We start from the raw sequence: 12,777 nt of genomic DNA, 5'->3' as shown, positions 1-12,777 counted from the left end.
CTTGGTAGATTTAATATACGTTTAAAAATGGTATTGAAGAAAACGATGGGAATTAACATAATTTTTAATGGTTTCCATCACAAAATTTCAAAAGAAGTAGGAAGGGACATTGCACATGAATTAATCATAATTTTCCAAAGCTCTCTGGATTCAAAAATTGTGTTTTGGATTGCAAATGCTACTCTATTACTTAAGACAGGACTGATGGAGAAACCAGGTAACGACAGATCTGCCAATTTAACATCAATTGCGGGGAAGTTGCTGGATTATGCAGATAATTTTTAGCAGAAACTTGAACTATGATCTAACCTGTACAATTTCAGGCACATTTTGGGCTCAAAGCAGAAACTCTACCCCAAGAACTTTAGCAGGAAACCTCTAAAGTTAATTGATTCAGGACCATAGAATGTGCATTAACAACGTGAGATACATAAAATGATGTGAGGTGGGATCTTCTCCATAATTATAGGTGTATGGTTTGCACAGAAATAATGTTTTACACACAACATATTAATGAACTGAAGTCAGATAATCATCTGTTGCAGTCTCATCCATATGCAGTCTTGCATTTAAGTTGTTTTCTTTCCCCATGGATCTATTTCTTGTTTTTAAAGTTGATATAGACACTACGTTCTAACACATGTTAGGCGTAAGTTTCCAATGGCATGGATGTGATAGGTCACACTCTAATTACTGCGATATTTAAAAAAAAAAGAAACTGCGTCAGTGGTGGTGCATCAGTTAAAATATTTGCTTCATATTTTTAGGCTAACGTATCATAGACTTTTGGTGTCAGTAACATACCTAAAGGAGTTGATGCTTTCCCCTTTGAAATGGTTGGCATTTCATTGTCTTGCGCATAGGCATTTGCTTCTCCTACCAAATGCATTAAGTATCAGCTGAACATATTCATGTTATATGAAACTTTAATTGAGCAAAGCAAGTTTAGTATTTTGAGGGTGCAGGTAATTTGAGCCATAAGGTCAGTCAATGCTGCTGCTTCTGGACTAGTATGCAACTTGTGGTCCCTATCTCAACATACCACTGGTATATTTCTGAAAATCAAGTTTTTATGAGCAGTCATTTTGTATGTAACTAGCACATGTCACTGAACAAATTGATGAACTGCAGCAATATCCTGTTAGGTGACTTGAGTTAGCGCTTGCTTGTACCTTTTGAAATCTGTCATTGAAAACTGCTTCCATTGTCATTGTTTTGTGTCCTTAATAACTTTGTTTTCTAAACTTTTCCTGTTTCCTTTCTAAGTTGGCTTCTTGTCGAAGACTCAATGCAACATCCCCTGCTCTCAGACATCACTCACCCTGTCCAAATAAATCTGCAGTCCAGGCAATCACCAATGAATGGATATCATTGACTGTTGGGCTGTCCCCTGTCAACACCACAACCCCTACACCAACTCCTTCTCCTGACAGCCTGTTGTCTGATTTAGTTACTTCTTTGTCAGTGACCTCCTACCAATCTGACCCAAGCCCCTCAAGAAGTATTGCTTCCTATGAAAAATTGAGTCATTTCATTCCAGTCACATCTTCAAAGAACCTTCCCAGCTCATGTGAAAGTCTGCACGATCCACTCTGCCCACCACTGTCCAATACTGTCTTGTGTTCACCTATTTTCTCATTTCACATGATACCCCATGGATATGACACAAACATAATGCAGGTAGCAGCTAAATCTCAGGAATCCCTTAAGAAATTCAAAACTATTTCCTCTGACGATGAAAAAGCTCCCAACGGCATGGAGGTTTCTTTAGTCATTACAGAACCATTTGAAAGTAGCTCTCCAAAGAAATTCCTGCAGGTCAGGGATGAGCAAGAACAGGAACTCGGTGAAGAATTGCTGTCAATCATTGAAGGAAGCCAGTCAAAGGGTGATGGAATTAAGCACACATGTTTCCATGGGCATAGTCCGGATGTAAACAAGGAACCTCCAGAGCTCTATATAGAGGAAGATCCTAGTGAGGTCTATAAGGCACCAGTGGCAAATAAAAAGAAACCAGTTATGTCTGATGATCAGAAGGAAGCGAGAATTGATACTGAGGTACAAATACAGTGGAGCAAAAACTAGTTCTGAAAGAACTTTTTTTTTTACTAAATCTAGACAATTACTAAAACACATTTTGTTCAGAAGCGTATTAACTCCTTTTTTTCCAGTGTGCTTTAACTTAAATATGAAGCTAGCTTTAACACATTTTTAAACGTTGGCAGTGTCTCAGAAGTAGAATGCAGGTGTTGATTTAAGGGGCTTCACCTAAGACAATGAGGATAAATGAATGCCCATAACTTTTTAAAAATGATGAATGGTGTGTGCTAATAACCAATGTTAGGGGAATATTCAATTGCATGGTTTTTATGTTGACTGCTATAATGAAACTTCTGAAATATAATCAAATATTAGATGCATGTAGCAAGGTGAAATACAGATGCATGTAGCAAGGTGAAATACAATGAAAAGCCGGTAAACAATAAATTAAAAGTACGTCATTTTCAGTTTGAAAGTAGTGTGCCACAGTTAGTCCTCCTTGTTTTTTTTTCTCTTTCAACTCTTTTCTTTTTATATATACAGACTGTAACATCTGGAACTGACAAAACTATTGCTTCTCCTCCCTCACATTTGCCTGCTGCATATCCATCCTCACTGCCAAAGATCTCTTCCTCTATATCTTTCTCCTCACCTTCACAACTCCCTCAAAGACCCACATTCTGCACCAAATCTTCCAGTCAGGAGACTAGGTCTCCAAAGTTGAAGGTAACTTGGATCACATCAAGAGCAAACTAACACAAATGACTGAAAGTGAATGGTACAAAATGCTGTGCTTACTAAGGTTTAATCTTATCTCATGAGTCAGTAAACAGTTTATAAAGATATAATGGTGAGGTAGAATAGTGACCAAGTAGCTCACCATGGAGAGATGTAGGCTTGTGTTTCTTCATGGTGTCTTGAACAGCTGCAAGCAGAAGTTGTGCTACTTCCAAAAGGGGCAAAGAAAAACTGGATAGAGCTCTCCACCAGATAATTGGAGTATATATTGGTATGAGGTAGAATATTTGGAAAGGAGATGAAATAGATTCAAAGCTACATTTTCCCAAAACAGATGAAAATAAATTTAATTATCAAGAATCTGAGGAATTCAAGTGATCAGAATAGTGCAAAGGAACAATACAGGGAGATATTAAAGAAATAAATGTTTTATATAAAAATAGATTAACTGCTTTCTTACCGCTCACGTCGTCTTGAACAGCTGCAAGCAGAAGTTGTGCTACTTCCAAAAGGGACAAAGAAAAACTGGATAGAGCTCTCCACCAGATAATTGGAGTATATATTGGTATGAGGTAGAATATTTGGAATGGAGATGAAATAGATTCAAAGCTACATTTTCCCAAAACAGATGAAAATAAATTTAATTATCAAGAATCTGAGGAGTGATCAGAATAGTGCAAAGGAACAATACAGGGAGATATTAAAGAAATAAATGTTTTATATAAAAATAGATTAACTGCTTTCTTACCGCTCACATTGAATATTTCTCTTGCATCTGCTGCATCACTTTTTAAAAAAGAAGACATTGATTAGATTTACGTCTTTTCAATAAATGTTAAGCGAGAAATTCTCCCTGGTAACATATACTCAGCTAATCATGTCATAACTGCTGACGGTTACAAAGACGATGGCCGGAATTTTCCAGCCACCCACACCGGCAGGATCTTTCGGTCCCGCTGATGTGAACGGAGATTTCAATGGCTCACAGGCCCTGCTGCGGGGGAACCCACCGCCAGTGGGTGGGGGAGTGGGAAAACTCTGGCCAATGATTTTCTATTTGTTTGGTTGCTGCACCCTGATTCAGAATGCAGTTGCAGGAATCAGATTTCAAACTCTTAATATTTTGACAGAAGCCTCTGAAATCAAAATATTTTTTGTGTGTCAGTTTAGAAAACAAAAAAAAAATAGAACTTCACAAGGGTAGTTTAGGGAGACTGAAAAATGAGCCTCTTACAAAATGGTGCTGCATTGCCAGTATGTTGCCAAACACTCATGATTCTATACATGGTGAGCTCCTATTCTCAACAGAGCAAGTACGCTTATGAAAGGAAAGCAAGTTGAAATTGAATAAATTGCTGTAAGGAAGAATATTGAATCGATTGAGACTGCCCATAATAAACAGGAAGGGCATAATTTATCTTCAATTTGTTTTTTATTTTCTGTAGGTATGTAGAACCGCCACTGAAAAAAGCTGTGATCTTTAGACTAAATGAAGGAAAACCATATTTTACCAACTCACCGACCCTTTGAAAGAGTACTTCATTTTCAGTGGCTCCATGTTTTGTGAAAACTGAACCTTTACATGTTATACCTACCGTAAATATCCCTGTACACATGCCACACTCCTTAATGATCATTAATCTGATGCCATCATATTCTATTCAATCATAAAAAGTGTTCTGAACTCTCGCTTAAATGTCAGTAGGTACCTCCTGCTGCATAACTTGGAAAAACCTTTTCATTTGCATTAAAAACAGTTGTCATTTTGTACTTTTACCCGTAGTTAAGGGACTGTGGAACAAGCACTCCCCTTTCATCTCCGAGTTCTGGGTTTCGGATCAGACTTGACTGATGGAATGCAGCTCTGCATTGCCAGTAACAGAAGAAAGTTTGGGCAGTTTTAACCCAACTGCCCTTGAGGCTATGGCATAAGAAATTGCAAATTTGTCCAAAGTAGCTGAACCATAGAGAAGTCCCAGATTCAGTCCCCGTTCTATATGGAGTTAGCTGATATCAGCTGTAGGGACAGCTAGGTTGTTAGAATCGATCATAGGACTCCTGGATTTGGGTGGGTCGAATCAGCCAACATTTCTACTCCTGATCCATTAACTGCCATTGGAAGTATGTATGTGTGAAGATTGGGTGAGGATAGAATGTTGTCTCCAGTTAAGTGCCATGCTTAGACTAATTATCAAGGTCTGCACATGAATAATGACCATTTGGTTGCGATAGTAGAGAGTGACCAGTATCCATGGAATCATATTCTGGTAAAGCAGTCAACCTCTTGTGAAATCGACGGTGGGTGAATGGGGCAGTCTAAAATTGGTGATATAATTTAAAGGTATACTTAAAATCTAAGACAACATGTGTTCTGGTTAAATAGAGTGATGTAGTATATGATACACTTTCGGTGCAAAGATGCTATAACTGTAGCTTTGGTGCGAAGTGGCTTCCCTTTACATAGTGCTGCAGTTAAAGGGTTACTGCAGCATTCATCCAGAGCCAGAACTTATCAAACATTAGAACATAGCGGAGTGAGATTTTCTGGAGGCAATAGTGTTAGTTTTATTCACTTCAGAGTCACTTTGGACCTTGATATTTTATCTATGCTCTACATGTCACATATCTGTAGGAAGCCAAACCATTTTGCACAGAACTTGTTTGATTTAGATTATGAAATTCCAGTCAGCCTTTGTATTTGCAGCACTTGTACGCCATAATATTTGTACCTTGACATTTCTAACCTTCCTTAAGAGATCTTTGCTCTTTTAAAATAACTTGAACTCTAGGCAGTCTGATTACATTTTTGTGGCTCTTGCAGACTGGACTGAAGACTGATGTAGCTATTGTCGGTAAGCCTCCTCGCAGCCCTGTGATGTCTAAGCGATCCTGTGATTCGCCTGTCAGGAGTAGCTTTTTACCATCTCATAGGGTAGGGCAATTGGGAAAGCATATGCCAGACATACAGAATTGTTTGCTTTTTGCTGAAGCGTGTTTTGTGTGAATTGAATTAACATTTCTTCCTTTGACTTAATTTTTGATGCATTCTGTGGCTTACAGGAGTGTGTTTATATTTCAGGATGTCCTGTTGTGGTGAGACTCACCCCCTCTCCCCACTCCACCATATCATCCCACAATGTTGTAGTGTGCTCTGATAATGTATTGCGCTGAAGGTTACAGAAGAATATTCTACACTATATACTAAATCAGACAATTTTCAGAAAACTGATGGCACTACTTGTGAAATAACATTAAACATTTTGAAAATTGAACAGAATATTAATCTGCCATCTACTTATTTGCATGTTAATTTTTACCCATATCAATTTAATTTTAAAATGTTTTGGCTCGCAATCCTGTTGTGATTTCCTTCTATGTCTTTAAGTTAAGATTACTTGTGCAAAATCCTGCTTTGAAAAGCAACAAATGTTTTAAACTTACAAATCTGCCTCTTAACAGTGATCCAATCCCTCTCTTCATATTGAAACCATTAATATGTTTCCCAGTAAGAAGAAGAAGATAGGAAAGTGAGGCAGTAGCAAAGTTGAGGGCAGGGATTTTATGGAGCCCAGGAAGCAGGCTGGGGGGTCATAAAATCCGATGGGAAAGCAAGAGGTAGAATTCCCATTGCCTTCCCTCTGCTGCTGGCATTTTACCAGGGACAGAAAAGTCAGTGGATGACCCTCTGGCCATAATCCAATTGAGGCCCTTAAAGGGCCAATTAAGGGCCTCTTCCTGTCATGGCTGGTATTTGCCAGGGGTACGTGGGCTCTGCATGTGGAGAGACTGCCAGGTATTCCCTGGCAGCTTTTTGCGGACGCGGGTGGGTGCCCTCCTGATCTCCTGATCAGGCATTCTGTGGTCCATAGAGGGCCCCCCTCAGCAGCAGGGTTGTGCCCCACCCACCAAATGCTGAAAGACTTGCCCTCATGACTGACACTCTTTCCCCCAACCCCCTGCAAGAACCTGCCTGACCTGCTGAGCCTAGCCTGACTTACCTTAGTTCTGGGGCCTCCTGCATCTTCACTAGTCCTGGACTGCTGCAGTACCAACTGTGGCCACTGGTCCGAGTGGCACTGCTGGGACTGGAGAACTGTTAGCCCTCCAATTGGCCAGCAGCTCTTAGGGGGCAGGATCTCATCCCTTAAAGGGCTGAAAGCCCTGACTGCTGGCAATTAATTGCCTGAGGATAATAAAATGTGGTCAGGACTTCCATGTCCATTTGAGATGGGTTTGTCTCCAACTTTACAGCCTGTGGGTGGGGCCACCACTGCCCAGCCCAGGCGATCTATGGGGTAGCCAGAAGACCAGGGCGTGAGTAGCCAAGCTTGAGATTGAAGGCTGGAGCGGGTAAGGCAGAAATAGCAAGAGGTCTAAAATGGGGGGTGGAAACATCCAGGGGGAGGCAGTAGAAATGGATCTTTTACAGGGAGAGGTAACAATTAAATGGGGCCTGTAAATCAGAAAGGTGGGCTTGGAAGCAGGAGACCAATAGGTTGGGTTGGGGAGGAGCAATCAGCAACAACCGGGGCTTGGGCTGCTGAAGGATGGGAGGGAAAGGAAGGGTAAGAGGGAGGATTGAATATTGACTTTGGCATTTGTTGCCTGATTGTTGGCACTGCTGAGGCTGGATTTTAGGTGCCTCCACTGGGCCTTTTTGGCAGCAGGGGAACATGTAAAATAGGTGGATGCCAACCCCCCCCACCCCCATAATATCGGCGGTGGGAGGGTGCCAAAATTGGATTTTGGTGGATAGGTGGATGCCAACCCCGCCCCGCCGGCCAAGAAAGTACTTCCTGTTCCTACCCATCTGCTCTGTAAAACACCCCACCAACTCCACCCCCCCCCCCCAACCAAACACTCCTCTCCCTAAACTGCCCAAACCCTCCCTGCCCAAGACCCGGGGCTTACCTTCCTCCGGGATCCATGGGCTTTCTTGGATCTGCTTGCAGTTCAGGCAGTGCCCACTAATGTTCTCTTGGCACTGTCGGGATTGCAAGAGATTGGCTGGCAACTCCCGAGGGCAGGGATTCCTCCCCAGTGAGGTGTGGAATAAGCTGCCCCTGGTGTGCTCTCTCACTGTGGTGGAGGTTGGCTTGCATGGTTGTAATGCAAGTTGTAATGCAGTTGCTAAGCTCAGAATATTACCTTTGCGAAGCTGAGCTGCGAAGAATATGGCAGAACAGGGCTTCTGACTGCTTGTCTTCCTGGCTCCGACTCTGTCTCAAATTCTGGGGATGGGAGAGGATTTGTATAAAAGTGGAAGGTAACAACAGCACAGGCTGCAGGGTCACAGGACTGTCGCTCCCTTGCTGATTTGCTGTTTTTCTAATAACAATGCCTCATAATGTTTAAGAAGTATTTGGATGTGCACTTGTGATGCCATGGCATACAAGGCTATGGACCTAGTGCTGGAAAATGGGATTAGAATAGTTAGGTACTTGTTTGACCGGTGCAGACTCGATGGGCTGAAGAGCCTTTTTCTGTGCTGTAGACCTCTATGACTCTATAATCATTGTCTTTTAGACGATTATCATTCGAATGTGTCTCTGTGGGCCCTATTTCTGCTGTACAACTGTGGCATTGCCACAGGCAGAATATTCCCCCGTCATTTTGAAAATCTGAAAGCTACACCAAAAGGGGGCGTAAACCCAAAGGAATAGGTTCCATCACACATTCCCCCTATTGATGGGTGGGCATTGTATTTGAGGGAGGCTTGGAATGGGGGGGGAGAGAGAGAGACTCTCAAGTGAGCCATTATCAAGAACACAGCTAGGGAAGAAATATCGTGTTTTAAGAAGATAGAGATGGTCACTTCAAAAGTCAGGGGCGAGGGGAACAGAAATGTGTCTTGCTATGCAGAAGGAAGAGCAGGAGTGGAAAGCTGTTCCAGATTGTGCGTCTCTGGTTTTATTTAAGATGTTTGCTCTTGGGGCACAGCAGACCCACATTGTAAAACAACACATTCTCTGATCCACTCTGAGTGCCATGAGTGATCCATTTTTTTCATTCATTCGGGTGTGTGGCATCGCTGGCAAGGCCAGCATTTATTGCCTATCCCCAATTGCTCTTGAGAAGGTGACAGTAAGCCATGTTATTAGACCATTGCAATCCATGTGGTATAGTTATGTGCAGTGATGTTAGAGAGGATTTTTCAGGATTTTGACCTGGCAGCAATGAAGAAATGGCGATTATAGTTCCAAGTGAGGATGGTGTGTGTCTTGGAAGAGAACTTGCAGGTGATGGCGTTCCTTTGTGCCTGCTGCCTTCGTCCTTCTAGCTGGTAGGTAGCAGGTTTGGAAGGTGTGGTCAAAGGAGCCTTGGCGAGTTGCTGCATGCACCTTGTTGATGGTGTACACTGCTGCCGCTATGTGCTGGTGGTGAAGTAATTGAATGTTTAAGTGGTGGATGTGGTGCCGATCAAGCAGGCTGCCCTGTCTTGGATGGTGTCAAGCTTCTGGAGTGTTGTTGGAGCTGTACTCATCCAGGCAAGTAGAGTATTCCATCACACTCCTGACTTGTGCCTTGTAGATAGCGGGAGAGGCTTTCAGGAGTTAGGAGGTGAGAAACCCCAGCCTCTGAACTCCTCTCCTAGCCACAGTATTTATGTGGCTGGCCCAGTTAGGTCAATAGTAACCTCGGGCAGGATTTTTGGGGCGGCGGGCGGGCCCAGGAGTGGCTGGGAAACAGTCCATCACCTGCAATCGGCCCCTGACTGCGATTTCACACTGGCTGGCCAATTAACAGCCAGCCAGCGTGAAATGCGCGCTGAGAACCTCGGGGGCAGGAGGAGTGCGAGCACAAAAGCTTGCGCATGTGTGGGGGAGTGCGCACTGAAAGCTCCCTGAAGGCAGGGAGCTGAACAATTTTAACATCAAAAATAAAAGTTTTCAAAATCTGAAAAATTGTCCCGACATGGGACTCTGACACAATAACATCAACAGAATAAAAATTCTGTCCAATAATTTATATTTATTTTTTATTTAATTGTGGAAACTTCATCCCGCCTGTGGATGAGGTTTGCTAAAAAATCAAAAGGCCGCCTGGCCGATTTACCCGCCCGCCCAACCATAAGTTTGGACGGGCAGCGAGCAATAGGATTAAAGTAATTGATTAAGGGCCTTAATAGGCTTCTCGTGCGCACGCCCGCCGACCAAAATGTTGCACAACGATGTCGGGATGCTCGCCTGACGTCATCACGCACTATTTTACGCTCGATCAGGTCGGGCGTGCACCCTCCCGCCTGCAGGATGTAAAACCCTGCCCCAGGATGTTGGTGGTGGGGGAATCAGCGATGGTAATGCTGTTGAATGTCAAGGGGAGATGTTTAGATTATCTCTTGTTGGAGATGGTCATTCCCTGGCACTGTGTGGCAAGAATGTTACCTGCCACTTCTTATCCAGAGCCTGAAAATTGCCCTGGCCTTGCTGCACATGGACACGGACTGCTTTAGTAACTGAGGACTTATGACTGGAGCTGAACACTCTGCACTTCTGACCTTATGATGAAGCAGCTGAAGATGGCTGGGCCTAGGACACTACCCTGAGGAACTCCTGCAGTGATGCCTGGGACTGAGATGATTGGCCTCCAACAACCACAGCTCTTTCTAATTTAGGAATAGAAAGGTGGGGAGGAGAGGAAGAGCTCATAACAACGCTGTCCATTCAACATTATTGTTGAAATTCTATATTTTTGAACATTCAATTAGGAACATAAATTGTTTTATAAAAAGTTTCCTTTTAATAAATCGAAAGGCACTTCTCTCTATTTTCTTTGGTAATAATGAACTGGAAATTTTAGATTTTTTGGGTGCTTTGATACATCAGTGATCATCTTCGCATAAGGGGAAGGCTAAGTCCTAAATCTAAGATTGACATTAAATTGTGTGTGTAAAAGAAATTTTGTCTGGTTTTTATTAACCTTTCTCTTTTCTGTTAAGCCTCTGATTCCCTCTTGACTTATTGGAGTTAGGAAATCTGAAAGGAGTTTTTTCTACCCAGAACTACTCCTCCATCGCTATCTGAAAATATAGTTCTTAAGGCATAATGTGACTATTGAAAGACTCTGGAGTTTGCTGCCTTCTGAAGACCTGCCGTTTTGAGTCTCCTCCTTTCGTGCTGTAAATTATAGGACGGAGATCACAGAGCAGCTATTGGTTTACAGTTTGGAACAGATTCAGTGCTATACTGAAGCCATTTAATCCTAGAGCACATGCTCTGGCTGTTGGGTACTGCATTCTGTATTAGTGAGTTAACCACAGGTTCAACAAGATTCTCCTCCACAGTGCTGGGTTACTTAGATGCAGCATTCTGAGATTCTGGCTTGGGTCTCTGCTCAGTTAAAAGCTTTTGCTGTTCATACACTGATCAACAATAAATGCTCAATGAGGATAAACAAAAATATTTTCCAGTCGCTTGGCAGTACAGAACTTGAATATTACTGAAAAGAGGGATATGTTGCTGAAACTTCTTTGTCGTGCACTCATCAGGACAAATGCAAGAATGCCAAATTTCAAAAGATCACAACAATTTATGCTACAGGAGAAGTGTCCTGCTAGGTTGTCAAGTCAACTCTAATTGGCTAAGGTATTGTCATGCAAAAAGCAACAGGGAATTATAGGCTGCCCAAACTCCCTTGGGGCATGTTTCTTTGGTTGTAATAGACAGAATACAGATGTGCTCAGCCAGCCCATGCTTGAAAAACGGAAAAGTAAATGTCTACGGTTGGTTGTGATTCCACAGTTGTGCAGCACTTGCAGAACAATCCTGAATGTACTAATAGCTACACTAACAACTAATTTAAGATAATCAGTTGAGCTTGTAACATGGCTCATTTACACTTGTTAGAAGCAACATACATTCATACATTCTGCTGAAGGGCCATGAGGGCTCGAAACGTTGACTGATTTCTTCTCCGCCGATGCTGCCAGACTTGCTGAGTTTTTCCAGGTAATTCTGTTTTTATTTTGTTTTGGATTTCCAGCATCCGTAGTAGCTTTTAGCTTTTTGTTTTTATCTTCATGTGCAGGGACCTGTTCTCGGCAAACAAAAGGTATATTTTTTCAAGCCTTGCACCTTTCTTGAATTACCCAGGAGCTTGAGGATCCTGTATTCCCTGTTGTTTGCTCCATGGCAATGCCTCAGCCAATCAGAACTGACTTGCCAATCATGTCAGCATCCTTTTCTCATGTAGTATAAATTGTTGTGATCGTTTGAAATTTGGCATTCTTTTGTTTGTCCCGATGAGTACAAAATGAAAAAACTTCAAGACATCTCTCTTTTCAGCAAAAATACTTCAGTCGTGGTCCCCTTTCCACAGCAACCTTTAATTCCAATCATCCATGTCACATCTTGTAAAATGTGGAAAAATGTACATCTAGGGGGCTTTATTCAGAAGTTATTGGTGACTTATCATTGAAAAGAGTGCACACACAACCAGCATTGTGGGATAAACGAGGTTCATTATTCTTGATTGGCTGCAAAGCTTTTAGTTTTTTGAGGATTTTAATTATTTTGCAGAGCAATATCATGCCTTTATTTTTTTTCTCTGTCTATTGAGAACATATAGTATGCATGAAAAGTAAATGCATAAGCATCCGTTGCAGTGTGTCGAAAGTGATCTGGCCTGTGATTTGACTTTGCCGTGTTGCAAACAGCGTGGAGCTGAGCATGAGTAACACATGATGATGCGTGTTCAGAAAGCTCTTTGCTGCAGGTCTTCTTTTTTAAGATTATCCTCTCTGCGGCTTCCCTTTCAGTAATGCTTCAGTTTAATTAGAAATGTTGTTTTAGTTTCCAGATGTGAGTGGTTTCACGATTTCATGGAATGCTGTTTGCTTTCTGTCCAATGATGACTGTAACAAAATGAATGTGTGTCTCTCCCCCTAGCCTCAGCAGCCTACTCTTGTTCATGAACGTTCACAGATTGGAGAGCCGTGAGTACAGTTTTATTTATTTCTGAGTAACGTGGTTTTAAAAATAAAATCAAATTGACTTAGTG

The 12,777-nt window shown here is 42.1% G+C and overlaps 1 protein-coding gene across 38 annotated transcripts in view; it reads left to right on the top strand.

Annotated features, from left to right (window-relative positions):
* Positions 1-12,777, top strand: part of LOC144693046 (sorbin and SH3 domain-containing protein 2-like) — a 486,079-nt gene that overhangs the window by 457,124 nt on the left and 16,178 nt on the right. For 32 of the 38 annotated variants that reach the window (XM_078562388.1, XM_078562625.1, XM_078562352.1 and 29 more), the window contains 3 exons: positions 1,267-2,058; positions 2,584-2,766; positions 12,666-12,712. In XM_078562388.1, the coding sequence (XP_078418514.1) occupies positions 1,267-2,058; positions 2,584-2,766; positions 12,666-12,712 (1,022 nt within the window). The remainder of the gene's footprint in view (positions 1-1,266; positions 2,059-2,583; positions 2,767-12,665; positions 12,713-12,777) is intronic. The other 6 variants (XM_078562684.1, XM_078562674.1, XM_078562568.1 and 3 more) reach the window with 1 other exon arrangement.

Source organism: Cetorhinus maximus, chromosome 2 (assembly GCF_964194155.1).
Source record: "Cetorhinus maximus chromosome 2, sCetMax3.hap1.1, whole genome shotgun sequence".
Lineage (NCBI taxonomy): Eukaryota > Metazoa > Chordata > Chondrichthyes > Lamniformes > Cetorhinidae > Cetorhinus > Cetorhinus maximus.
This window is presented reverse-complemented; position numbering and strand designations above follow the sequence as displayed.